General features: G+C 39.2%; 1 protein-coding gene across 1 annotated transcript in view; it reads left to right on the forward strand.

Annotated features, from left to right (window-relative positions):
• GKAP1 (G kinase anchoring protein 1) overlaps window positions 1-13,970 on the forward strand; it is a 79,849-nt gene that overhangs the window by 53,068 nt on the left and 12,811 nt on the right. Inside the window, exon 8 of the mRNA XM_059926322.1 lies at window positions 7,284-7,436. Within this exon, the coding sequence (XP_059782305.1) occupies window positions 7,284-7,436 (153 nt within the window). The remainder of the gene's footprint in view (window positions 1-7,283; window positions 7,437-13,970) is intronic.

Here is a 13,970-nt window from a genome sequence, read left to right on the forward strand (position 1 = left end):
CCACTGTGCACTCCCCTCTTGGCACCCAAGCTGTGTGCTCTAGGGCTTCCCACTAAGAGAGCTGTGTGGTCCTTCTTTTGCAGCAGGCTCACTATGTGAGCAGTCTGGTAGCCTTGATTGGCCCCTAGTCTGCTTAGTTGCTAGGCCCTGCCTTGTGCAGATGCTGTTGGCTGCTGTTTAGCAGGGTCTGGTCATAAAGTGGCTGGATTGGATGCAGAGTCCTAGGGAGCCCTGGGGCTAATACTGGCTTACTGGTGGGCAGAGTCAGGGTCCTAAAGACTCTGTGGCTGTTGCCAGTCCACCGGTGCCAGATCCTGTGGTTAGTGCTGGAATACTGGCAGGCAGAGCTTGTCCTAGAGTCTGGCTGTAGGGCCCAGGGATCTCAGAGCTCGTTTCAGATTGTTTGGGGGAGGCAATTCCTGATACAGTTTTTGGGTCCAGGGTGTCCCAGAGGTTGCTTTGGCCAGCTAGTGGGCAGGGTCAGGGCCTGTCTGGTCCCAGGGTTGGGTCTGGCCTGCATTGCAGGATCATAGTTTTCTTACTTCTGGTGTTTGCCCGCAGTGGGTGAGGCTAATCTAGAGCTTGTGCAGGCTTGCTGGTGGGAGGGGCCGATGCCTGGCCATTGGTGAGTGGAGCTGGGTCTTGGCCCTCTGGTGGGCAGGGCCGTATCTAGGGGCATGTTTAGAGGCAGCTGTGGGCTCAGGAAGTCTTCAGGCAGCCTGTTTGTTGATGCCTGGGGCTGTGTCCCTGCCCAGTTAGTTGTTTGGCCTGAGGTGTCCTAGCACTGTAGCCTGCAGGCTGTTGGGTGGTGCCAGGTCTTGGAGCTAATGAGCCCAGATGTCAGCCCCCATAGCAGCAGTGTTCACACAGCTGAATGTTCCCCAGTATGTCTGTCACCAGTGTCTGTGTCCCCAGGGTGAACCACATCCACCCCCCACCTTTCCAGGAGACTCTCCAAGACCAGCAGGTAGATGTACTCCTGTCAAATTACTGCTTTTGCCCTGGGCCCTGGTGTGCATGAGATTTTGTGTGTAACCTTTAAGAGTGAAGTCTCTATCACCCCCAGTCCTGTGGGGCTCCTGCAGTTAAGCCCCACTGACCTTCAAAGCCAAATGCTCTGGGGGCTTGTCTTCACAGTGCTGGACCCCTGGGCTGGGGGGCCTGACATGGGGCTCAGAATTCTCATTCCTGTGGGAGAACCTTTGCAGTATAGTTATTCTCCAGTTTTTGGGTTGCCCACCTGGGGGGTATGGGATTTGACTATGTCACGAGTCCACCCCTCCCACCCATCTCATTATGTCTTTAGTTGTAGAAGATCTTTCCTGGTAGGTTCTAGTCTTCTTCATCAGTGGTTGTTCTGCAGATAGTTGTGAAGTTGGTGTGCTTGTGAGAGGAGGTAAGCTCTTGGTCTGTGTACTCTGCCGTCTTGACCACTCTTCCCTTTCAGTTGCTGATGTCACAAAATTACATCTTTATGCATTGCATGCCCCAAGACATAAACTGATGATTATTTTAAGTGCATTAGTCTTTCAAGTTATGTAGAAAACAAGATTTGGAGTTAGAAATCAAAGTTATGTTAATGTTAGCATTTACACTAATAATTGTTTTTGTTTCTTTAAACATATTAGTCTCTTAAATCATGTAGAAAACAAAAAGTACAGTCACATGCCATTGTTACAATAATACTTGCTTTTATAATTACCCTTTATTGAGATGTTTATTTCCCCATGTGGCTTTGAGTTACTGTCTAATGTTCTTTCTTTTTACCTTCCCAGCACTACCGTGAGTATTTCTTGCAGGGCAGGTCTAGTGGTCACAAACTCCCTCAGATTTTGTTTTTCTGGGAATGTCTTGATTTCTCACTTTTGAAGGAGTGTTTTGCCACATATAACATTCTTGGTTGAAAGGTTTTTTTCTTTTAGTATTTTTAATTTTTCAGCCCATTGTCTTCTGGCCTTCAAAGTTTCTGATGAGAAAACTGCTTATGATCTTATTGAGGATCCCTTGTATATGATGATTTGCCATTGTCTTTTTTTTTTTTAATTGGCTGCGTCAGGTCTTTGTTGCAGTGTGCGGGCTTCTCTCTAGTTGTGGCATGCGGGTTTTTTCTCTCTAGTTGTGGCAAATGGGCTCCAGAGCACGTTGGCTCTGTAGTTGTGGTGTGCGGGCTCCAGAGCATGTGGGCTCTGTATTTTTTGGCACGTGGACTCTCTCTAGTTGAGGTGCATGGGCTCAGTAGTTGTGGCGCATGGACTTAGTTGCCCCATGGCATGTGGTATCTTAGTTCCCCCAACCAGGGATTGAACCTGTGTCCCCTGCAGTGGAAGGGGGATTCTTTACCACTGGACCACCAGGGAAGTCCCTTGTCATTGTCTTTTGAAAATTTATTATAATGTGACTTGCTGTGGGTCTTTTTTTGAGTCCATCTTACTTGGAGTTCTTTAAGCTTCTTGGATGTTTATAGTCATGTTTTTCATCAGAGTTGGGAAGTTTTTAGCCATTATTTCTTCAGATATTCTCTCTGCCCCTTTCTATCTCTTTTCTTCTTCTAAGACTCCCACAGTTTGTATGTTGGCCTGCTTGATGGTGTCCCACAGGTCCCTTAGGCTCTGTTTGCTTTTCTTCAATCTTTTTTCTTTCTGTTCCTCAGCCTAGATAATTTCTGTTGTCCTATCTTTAAGTTTACTGATTCTTTCTTCTGCCTGCTCAACTCTGCCTTTCAGTCACTCTAGTGAATGTGTTGTTTCAGTTATTGTACTTTTTAGCTCCAGAATTTCCTTTTGGCATCTCTTTAGGTTTCTTTTTTTAATCCCTAATTACATTTCCATTTTGTCCACACATTGTTTTCTTGATTTTCTCCACATCTTCCTTTAAATCTTTGAGCATCTTTAAGACAGTTGAGTTGTTTTAAAGTCTTTGTCTAATACAACTGCCATAAATAAGTCTTTTTCAGGAACAGTTTCTATAGATTTCTTTTTACTTTCAATGGGTTATACTTTCCTGTTTCTTTGTATGCCTTGTGATTTTTTGTTGAATATGAGACATTTGAGTCTAGTAATATGGTAACTCTGGAAATCAGATTCTCCTCCTTCCTCAGGGATTGGTGTTTTTTATTACTGTTTTGGGGTTTTTTGTTTTTTGGTTTTTTTTTGATTGTTGTAAACTTAATGTCTTAGGTCTTTTCATAGCCTTTCCTTGGGCATTCATAGTCACTTTCTAATTTTCCCCTTACAGGCAGTTGTTTTTGAATGGCCTATTTTTTTTAATAAGCTGGTCTTTATTGTATTTTTTCAAACATTAATATATATTTTTAATTTGTTATTTATTTTATTTTTGGCTGCATTGGGTCTTTGTTGCCGCCTGCAGACTTTCTCTAGTTGTGGCAAGCGGGGCTACTCTTCGTTGAGGTGTACAGGCTTCTCACTGCAGTGGCTTCTCTTGTTGTGGAGCATGGGCTCTAGATATGCGGGCTTCAGTAGTTGTGGCCTCCAGGCTCAGTAGTTGTGGCTCGCAGGCTCTAGAACGCAGGCTCAGTAGTTGTGGCTTACAGGCTTAGTTGCTCCATGGCATGTGGGATCTTCCCGGACCAGGGCTCAAACCTGTGTCTCCTGCATTCGCAGGCGGATTCTTAACCACTGTGCCACCAGGAAAGCCCATGAATGGCCTATTTTTTAAAGTCTGGCTCTCAAAAGTGGAAAAGCAAAATATGAGGGGGGAGGGGAAGGGCACTAGCTCTTTAAATCCACTGGAAGTCACTTCAGCTAGAGGGGGAGGGGCTTGCAACAACGAGGGGAGGTGCAGCAACAACGGCTGTCTGCTTCTTTGTCTCTTGGTCTGCACCTCTGTAATCAGAAGCGGCGATTAGTGACCAGAACACAGATCCCCATTATTTGGAGGAGAGGCTCCTTGCTGCCCACCCTGGCTCCCATAAGCTGTGTACAAGCTGCTCCAGGAACATGTACACAGCTGCCTGCCACATCACTGAGGGTGGTGGATGGGTAGTTGCTACTGTGCTAAGAGCTGAAACTGACCAAAATTTACTGCAGTTTACCATCCCAGAGTTCCCCTGGAAGTTGCAAGCCTTCAGCAGACTTCAGAATTCCAAAATAGTTGTTCCAAAATCAGACAGATTCTGCCAGTGCAGTTATTGTCTGTGTGAGGACACAGGTTCCTGGTGCTTGCTACTCTGCCATCTTCACAGAATCTTCTCCATGATCTAATTTTGAGTTAATTTTGTGCGTAGTGTGAAGAAAGAGTTCAAATACACTTTTGGCATGTTTATATCCAGTTCTCCCAGCACCATTTGTTGAAAACAATATTGTTTCTTTAATGAAGTAACTTGACACCTTCATAAAAAATAAATTGACCATAAATGTGAAGGCTTATGTCCAGTCTCCTAATTATGTTCCAGTGATCTATAAGGCTATACTTACACAAACACCGTACTGTCTTTTTCATTATATTCTTGGGACATAATAGGTGCTCAGAATTTTAGTTAAATTGAAATTGAATTGGCTAGACTTATTAAAGAATCTGTGTTCTTAACACTTGCTGCATTTTTGTCTTTTTTCTGTTGAGGTGTGTGTGTTGGGGGAGGGGGGCGTTGTTGGTTCATTTTTGTTTCATTTCTCTGTAGTTTCCTGTCAAGGTATCTTTTGAAAACTTCTGTCCTTAGGCTGAAAAGAAATTTTATGCCTCGCTAAAGAAAAAATATCAAGGACAGAGTACCCTTTGGGATAGGCATGCTGGTAATGGTAGCAGCTATCAAAAAACAGAGGACATTAGTTGGAACTGCACTATTTAAAGTAGTGAAATCCAGAGGCTGATTAGTTGCCATCATCATGCTATACCTTCCATAGAAGCTCAGCAGTGTTTTAAGCATTGTTGTATTCATTGCTTTAAAATGAAGTCTTACCAGAATGGAAGTATTTTATGAAGCAGTAGACTTTGAGTTATAGCTGTACCACTTGGCAGTAGAATCACTCATGAGCAAGTTATTTAACTTTCCTGTGACTATGATTACTTTGTGGGGAAATTATTCTTGCTCTATCAGTTTCTTACAGTGTTAATGAGATTCAACTAAAGGGATGTTTCTGTAAGTGCTTTGCAAAATATAAAGTGCTCTACAAATATTTTAAATATTATTTGTATATTAAGCACTGATACACACTTTTTTTTTTCTTTCAAACACTTTCTAAGATAAGGTGAAAGGAAAAGGATGAACAGTCATTGAACTGTTGGGTCATTTGCTGACAAATACAGTTGAAATGGGTAAAATTGGGAATATTAAAGCTCAAGAATGTGGGACATAGGGAAAACCTATGAGAGTGAGAGGAACATTTTCTTCAGTCTCTGTCTTGCAACAGGAAGTTGGAAAGGAAATGATACTTTTCTTGGAGAACATATAAAATCTCTGACTTTACATAATTGAGTAGATTGTGATACAGTCTTAGCTCCTTATCATTTGTGTGTAGAATTTATGTAAAAATTGTTTTTAAATATACTGTAAAAGTTTGAGCAATATAAGGCTAGAGTAGTTAAGGCAGTGTGGTATGGCATAAGGGTAGACATATAGGTTGAAAGAATAAAATTAAGAGTCCAGAAAGAAGCCTTTATACTTATGTTCAATTGATTTTGGACAAGGGTGCCAAGACAATTCAGTGGGAAAAGAATAATCTTTTAACAAATGATGCTGGATAGCCACATGCAAAAGAATGAATTTGGACCCCTTCTCACACCATATGCAAAAAATAACTCAAAATGGATTATAAACTTAAATGTAAGAACTAAAACTATAAAGCTCTTAGAAGAAAATATAGGAGTAAATCTTGATGACCCTGAGTTAGGCAGTGATTTCTTGGATAAATTGGACTCTGTCAAGATTAAAACTTTTGTGATACTAAGGATACTGTCAAGAATGTGAAAAGACAACCCACAGAATGGGAGAAAATATTTGCAAATCATGTATTTGATAAGAGACTTGTTTCTAGAATTTATAAAGAACTACAACTCAAAAATAAAAAGTAACCTAATTAAAAATTGGGCAAAGTGGACTTCCCTGCCGGTCCAGTGGTTAAGACTCCACGCTTCCAATGCAGGGGGTACAGGTTCGATCCCTGGTTGGGGAACTAAGATTGCATGTGCTGTGTGGTGCAGCCCAAAAAAATTTTTTTTAATAATAAATTCACATGTAGTTTAAAAAACAAAAAAACAACAAAAAAATTGGGCAAGCTATCTGAATAAACATTTTTTCACAAAGATATACAAATGCCCAATAAGCACATGAAAAGATGCTTAGCACCATTAGCCATCAGGTAAATGCAATTCAAAACCACAATGAATCTCATTCACACCCACTTGGGTGTTTATAATTTGAAAAGATGTATAATAACAAGTGTTGGTGAGAATGTGGAGAAATTAGAAGCCTCATACACTGAATACATTGACAAGTTGTAAAATAGTATGGTCATTTTGGAAAACTGTTTGGCAATTTTTCAAAAGGTTACACATAGAGTTACCATATGTCCCAGCAATTCTACTTCCAGGTATATACCCAAGAGAACTGAAAACATGTCCACACAAAAACTTGTTGCATGAATGTTTACCGGAGCATTATTCATAATAACCAAAAGGTAGAAACAGCTCAAATGTCTATCAACTGATGAATTGAGAAATAAAATATGGTATATCCATCAGTGGGATATTATTTGGCAATAAGGAGTGAAGTGCTGATAGATGCTATAATATGGATGAATCTTGAAAACATTTTGCAAAGTGAAAGAAGCCAGCCACAAAAGACCTTATACAATACTGTATTGTATTCCATTTATATCAGATGTCCAGAATAGCCAAATCTATACAGACAAAGTAGATTAATGTTGCCTAGGGAACAGCTGAGGGGAGGGATTAGGAGGGAATGGGAAATGATGCTAATAAGTTCTGGGTTTCTTTTTGGGCTGATGTAACTTTATAAATGGGTTATGGTTGTACAACTCTGTGAATATATTAAAAACCATTTAAATGTGCAAATTAAATGGGTAAATTGTATGGTATATGGATAAAAAATAATGTAAAAATCAATACCCAACTCAAAAAATATGAAATAAAGGACATTTGCAAATGTATCTCTACTGGTTATCTTCTGGAGATAGAGAAGAATCAGATGGTTGATTGTCTCTATGTTATTTTTTTTTCATTCTCTATCCTTCTAGTGGCTGACCAGGTTTATTAAATGCATGCACTTTTGTATTGATTGATAGTAAATCTTAATTCATTTTTGACAGGAATTGAGTTCTTCTCAGACTTTATCACATGATGGAGGATTCTTCAATAGACTGGAAGATGATGTTCATAAAATTCTTATTAGAGAAAAAAGAAGAGAACAGCTTACAGAATATAATGGAACAGATAATTGCACAGCTCATGAACACAACCAGGCATGTAAAATACTCTTAAAATCACAGTGAAATTATTTTTCTTTTTTAAAAAACCTAAGCAGTGGAACCCAATTATGACTGTATAAATTTACAGTTTTCGGATATTATCTTAGTCATTATTACACATAGATACTTATGTTAAAAAGTATGAAGTACTTCTTTAGTTGATGAATATTTATTGAGCATGCGCTATAATGCTAGGTATTGTTAGGCACCAATGTAGGGGAGTGGGAATATCAAGATGGATAAGACCATCCATGCCTTAGACAGAGTAGTGGGGATAGGAGGAGGGAGACTGTAAAAATATCATTCAGCATGATGAAGGCTTTAAGAGAGATATGAACAATAAAAAAGAGGTTTTTGAATAGGAAAGGTAATAGATCACTCCTTGGGTGAATTGGGAAAGGTATATAAAGAAGTGACATTCGGGATGGATTTTGAATGGTGAATAACTGTATAAACTGAGAAATGGAGAAAACCTAAGGGAGCTGCAGGAACAATGGCCCAGAGCTATGAAAAGCCTTAGACTGAATATTCAGGAAACTGAAAAATTCTGCATCTAAGAAGTATAGACTTAAGTGAGTGTGGGATAACATGACTAGAGAAATATATTGGATTTAGATTATAAAGGTCTTTTTATGTGAAACTAAGAAGTTAGAATTTTATCCTTCAGACCAGGGGTTGCAAACTATGGCTGGTCAGCAGTCTGTTTTTGTAAAGCTCACAAGCTAAGAATGGTATTCACATTTTAAAATATTGTTTGGAGAAATACAGAAAGAAAGAAAAGATCTTATCCTGTAGAGACCCCTAAGTCTGCATTTATTTTTCTCACCACAACCACCAGTCTTCTCTTTTACTTCCTCTTAAACTGTGAGTCTGTTCTTTACCTTATATTGACCCCCAATACTTAATGGTTAGTCATTCAACAAATTAAACACTTGCTGTGTTGTGTTATATAGGACACAAAAGAAGCCAGACTCTTAAGAACTTGTCACTCCAATGCAGCAATAATATTGCTTTATAAAAACAGTATACCACATGAAAATCTATTTTCAACTTAGTACGGGAAATCCTTGCCTGCCCTGAGGTACTTGTGAGCTTCTTCCTTTCTGGCATTGAGTTAAATTTTGTGTTTTCCTGTCTTGTCTTGACTGTCAAATTTTATTTACAGTGCAAGCAACTGTGTTAACATTTATAGTTAGCATATTTGTTTCCTCTTTTTACATTGATTATGATTTTCCCCGTTGTGGTTTGTATCTTCTTATTTTTCTAAGCCATCTCAGATCATTGTTAGATAGTAAGAATGATATTAATATACTTGAGCAAATAATTAGATGTTTCAGATCTTCTGTAGGGCAAAGTTGGGTACACATAAGTTTAATTAAATTATTAAGTAATGTTAATGATATTTTAAAACCAAAGTGACAGTGCAGTATAGTAGAAAGAGAACGGTCTTTGAAATCAAACCTAATAACACAAAATATAGCACTGCAGCTTATCAGCTGTGTTACATTGGAATGAAATTACCTGCCTTTCATGCACTGTTATTATGAAAATTAGCGATTATGATGTAAAATGTTTAGCAGAGCATGTTGTACACAGCATGCACTTGATAATTGTTTTTGTACAAGGTGGAAAGTGGTAGATCCAAAAAAGGTAATTTATAGGAATGGAGATGAGAGATGGCTTTCTTAGGAGAAAATATCTTTTGGTTTTTGTGGGGTTTTTTTAAAATACTTATTTATTTATTTGGCTGTGCCAGGTCTTAGTTGTGGCATGTGGGATCTTAGTTGCAGCATGTGGGATCTTTAGTTGCAGCATGCGGGCTCTTTTAGTTGTGGCATGTAGACTCTTAGTTGCAGCATGCAGGATCTATTTCCCTGACCAGGGGTCGAACCTGGGCCCCCCTGCATTGGGAGCACGGAGTCTTAACCACTGGACCACCAGGGAAGTCGGAAAATAGCTTTTGAATTGGAATTTAAGGGACAGTAGAATTTGAACATGAAGAAGTGAGGGAGAAGAAACTGGAATGTCAGAGTAAAAGAATGGAGGCAGTGAAGAATAAACCAGTTTAATTAAGACAAAATTCAAAGAGGAGCATAGTATAAGTTTGGCACAGTGGGTTTGGAGGGATTGTGGAGGACTTAAAAGCCTGATTTATGATTTAGTCAGGAGATAATAAAGAATTTTTTAAAGTTTTTGAGCAGAGGACAAAGTTCTATATGGTAATACTAATTTCACTGCAGTGCCTAGGAAAAACTGAAGGAAGGTGAAGACTAGTGATAGGAATCAGACAATATGCCATATGGTAAGGTTGTAGAACAACAGTAACAAATTACTAGTGGTAATGTAATTTGGTATGACCATTTTGGAGAACAATTTGGCGTTAACTTTTAAAGTTGAAGATGATGGGGAGACTATGTTTTAGAAATTCTACGTTAGATTAAACCCTGAAGACATCTTCAACAAGAATGATTCAAACTCAGTTGTTTGTGACAACAAAATCAGTAGGAGAAATGAACGAGCTACAGCAATACATAGCAACATGGATGAATATCAAAAACATAATCTTGGGCTTCCCTGGTGGCGCAGTGGTTGAGAATCTGCCTGCCGATGCAGGGGACACGGGTTCGAGCCCTGGTCTGGGAAGATCCCACATGCCGTGGAGCAACTAGGCCCGTGAGCCACAACTACTGAGCCTGCGCGTCTGGAGCCTGTGCTCCACAACAAAAGAGGCCGCGATAGTGAGAGGCCCGTGCACCGCGATGAAGGGTGGCCCCCGCTTGCTGCAACTAGAGGAAGCCCTCGCACAGAAACGAAGACCCAACACCGCCAAAAAGAAAATAATTAATTAATTAATTAATTATATAAAAAAACAAAAAACAAAAAAACCCCAACATAATCTTTAATGAAAAAAGCAAGTCACCAAATAGTAATAGTTTGATGCCATTTATATAAATTTCAAAATATAGAAAATTTAATATATTACTCAGGGATATTGTTCTAAAAGACTAACAAAGGAAGAGAATAACAAACACAAAATTCATAATAGTGGATATTTTCGGGGGGGGGAAGGGATGTATTGGGGAGAGGCACATGGGGGATGCCAAAATACTGGTAATGTTCACACAATCTGCATATTGTTTTATTTTTCTTTTTACCTTGTGTCATTCCTTTATATATTATTTTGCACGTGCAAAACTTTTCATCATTAAAAATGTTAGGATTTTTGTCATGTCATTGAGTATAGTGGGGAAAAAAGAAAGATTGAGGCCATTAAAAATAATCTTTTTATCTACCTCCTTCCTCTCCCCCTTGCACTCCTTTTTCAGAGAAAGAAAGCCCTTCTTTTTGCAAAGGTTAAAATTGTTTTAAACTGTACATTAATGTACCAGAAATTTTTAAAGGTGAAAAATAAATCCATCCTAGTTCAACCAGTCTTAACATTTGGTTTCATTTTTGAATAGTACTTTTCTAGGAAAATGCCACATGTATAGGTATTTAAAAAATAACTGATGATAAGGACTATAGTTTTTGGTAGCCCCTTATGTAAACCATGGTTATAGTCTGTCAAATCAACGTGCTGTAATTTGTTTAAGGTCATTACCCTAATATTGAACATTTAGGTTGTTTAGAATTGGTCACTTGATATTCATTGAATATATTCATATATTTAATTTTTTGCTGAATTTCTCCTTGGAATACATTCTTAAAAATAGTAATTGCATCAAAGCATGTAAACATCTGTGTTGCTCTTGATGTGTTACCAACATTGTCTTCTAGCAGCAGGATATGAGTTTACTAACTTTTCCACAGCTTCACTGGCATTCCCTCTAATGGCCTTCGGGGCTCTGTTTTATCAGTTGTCTTTGTGGCATATTTCACTCTCTTGTTCTGTGAATACCTTATACTCACTATGTCCAAACTCGAGGTCATCATTTACTCTCCAAACCAAGCATTTGGCTTGACTTCATCATTTCTGTTTTTGGTTTTATCATTTTATCCAGATATTCAGACTCTGAACCTCCTGTTTCACTTTTCTGTTTTTCAAGGTTTGGGAGTTTTTAATCTTTGAAATAGTTCTCAGATCTATCTTCTCTTCCATTCTTATTAACATTTCTCTAGTTTAGGCTCTCATTATCTTTTACTGGTATTATTTCAGTAACCTAGTAAGTCTTTCTGCATCCTGCCTTCTAATTCTAGGTAATTTATCTTATACATTGCTAACAGATGACTTTTTAAAAAAAGTTTTTGGCCGCACCACACGGCACATGGGATCTTAATTCCCTGACCAGGGATCGAACCTGTGCCCCCTGCAGTGGAAGTGCGGAGTCTTAACCACTGGACCACCAGGGAAGTCCCAACAGATGACTTTTTGAAAAGCAAGACTTCCATCCTGCCACACCATGTCCCTAAGCTTCAGTGTCTGTTGAATCAAGTGGAAATGTCCTTGACCTGACATTTAAAGCCCTCAAGCTTTTCAGACTGAGAGTCCCAACCCATTTAACCAGTCCTGAAATCAATTTAGTAGATTGCTACCAGCACTAATCAAAAAAAAAAGTTGTCAGCGTATATGACATCTGTTCGTGTTTTATGAAATTTGTTTCTGTGTATATGTGTATATATATATATATAACATACAAATATACATATATACACTGACATGTATGTGCATTCTGGGTCATGATATAAAACTTTCCTTAACATGGGTCACTGTCAAGTAAGTTTGAAAGCATTGTTCTACAGTGTAGCTTCGGCCTAAGTAACTTCAGCTGTAATCTTTGCAGTTTTTTCTCCTAGCTAGAGCAGAGCACTCCTATCACAGCGCTGGATCCTTCCCAGCTTTGCTCAAGGTTCATTTCACATGCCATCTCCTCCCTGAAGCTCTCTCATTGCCCTATCCCAATCCCAAACACAGAAAACCTGGATATGATCTTTCCTTCTTTTTCTATACCCCATAGCATTTTGTTTTTCTTATGGCACATTTCACACAGCACATTTTTATTTGTTACTATTCTTTTTTTTTTTTTTTTTTTTTTATTTATGGCTGTGTTGGGTCTTCGTTTCTGTGCGAGGGCTTTCTCTAATTGCGGCAAGCGGGGGCCGCTCTTCATCGCGTTGCGCGGGCCTCTCACTATCGCGGCCTCCCCTGCTGCGGAGCACAGGCTCCAGATGCGCAGGCTCAGTAGTTGTGGCTCACGGGCCCAGCCGCTCCGCGGCATGTGGGATCTTCCCAGACCAGAGCTCGAACCCGTGTCCCCTGCATTGGCAGGCAGATTCTCAACCACTGCGCCACCAGGGAAGCCCTGTTACTATTCTTAATAGATTACAAATCCCTTGTGGACATAGACTTATACACCCTTTTATCTTCATTTTAGTATAATGTCTTCTACTTAGAAGATAAGTTTAAAATTTATTTAATGAAATATAGGACTTCATAAAAATGGGTATACATTAAAACAATATGATTTTCTGTTTTAAAAAGTGATGTTTGGGGCTTCCCTGGTGGCGCAGTGGTTGAGAATCTGCCTGCTAATGCAGGGGACACGGGTTCGAGCCCTGGTCTGGGAAGATCCCACATGCCACGGAGCAACTGGGCCCGTGAGCCACAACTGCTGAGCCTGCGCGTCTGGAGCCTGTGCCCCGCAACGGGAGGGGCCGCGATAGAGGGCCGCACACCGCGATGAAGAGTGGCCCCCGCACCACGATGAAAAGTGGCCCCCGCTTGCCGCAACTAGAGAAAGCCCTCGCACGAAACGAAGACCCAACACAGCTAAATAAATAAATAAATAAATAAATAAAGTAGCTATTAATTAAAAAAAAAAAAAAAAAGTGATGTTTGTTGTAGAAATTCTGGAAATAACTGATAAGTGAAGAAATTTTAATGATGGCAAAAATATTTGAGGGCTTAGTATATATTTGCCAGATATTCTATTAAGTACTTAAAATGATTATTTCATTCAGTTCTCACAGTTAACTGTGAAGTTGATAGGCATCTTTATGATCCCCAATTTGCAGATGCAGTGGAAAAAAATTGACCCTAATCTCATTCACTTGGAGAAAACTACCATTGATACTTTGTTGTGGTCCTACTTTTCTGTGGATTTACACTTTTTCCCCAGTCATGTAGAAACTTACATGGACCACTTTTCAGTTAAATACAGAGATGGTGAGCAATTCAGATCATTAAGTAATACATTGACCCTTGAACAACACAGGTTTGAACTGCTTGGGTTTACTTATACATGGATTTTTTTCAGTCGAGGTTGGTTGAATCTGCAGATGCAGAGGAACCACATATACAGAAGGCTGACTATATACGACTATGAGTATTTTTTGATTTCTCAGAGGGTTGGCGTCCCTAACCCCAACATTGTCCAAGGGTCAACTGTAATGTTTTTACATTAAATAATAATGTTTATAGCTAAATTGCTTTCAGTTACCCACACTGAGGAAAAAATTTAAATATACCAGTTTGATATAACATTGCTTACTACTGAGGTTGTACACGTTTTGATTTTTTATTGGTCATAT

This window comes from Balaenoptera ricei, chromosome 6, assembly GCF_028023285.1.
Source record: "Balaenoptera ricei isolate mBalRic1 chromosome 6, mBalRic1.hap2, whole genome shotgun sequence".
Classification (NCBI taxonomy): Eukaryota; Metazoa; Chordata; class Mammalia; order Artiodactyla; family Balaenopteridae; genus Balaenoptera; species Balaenoptera ricei.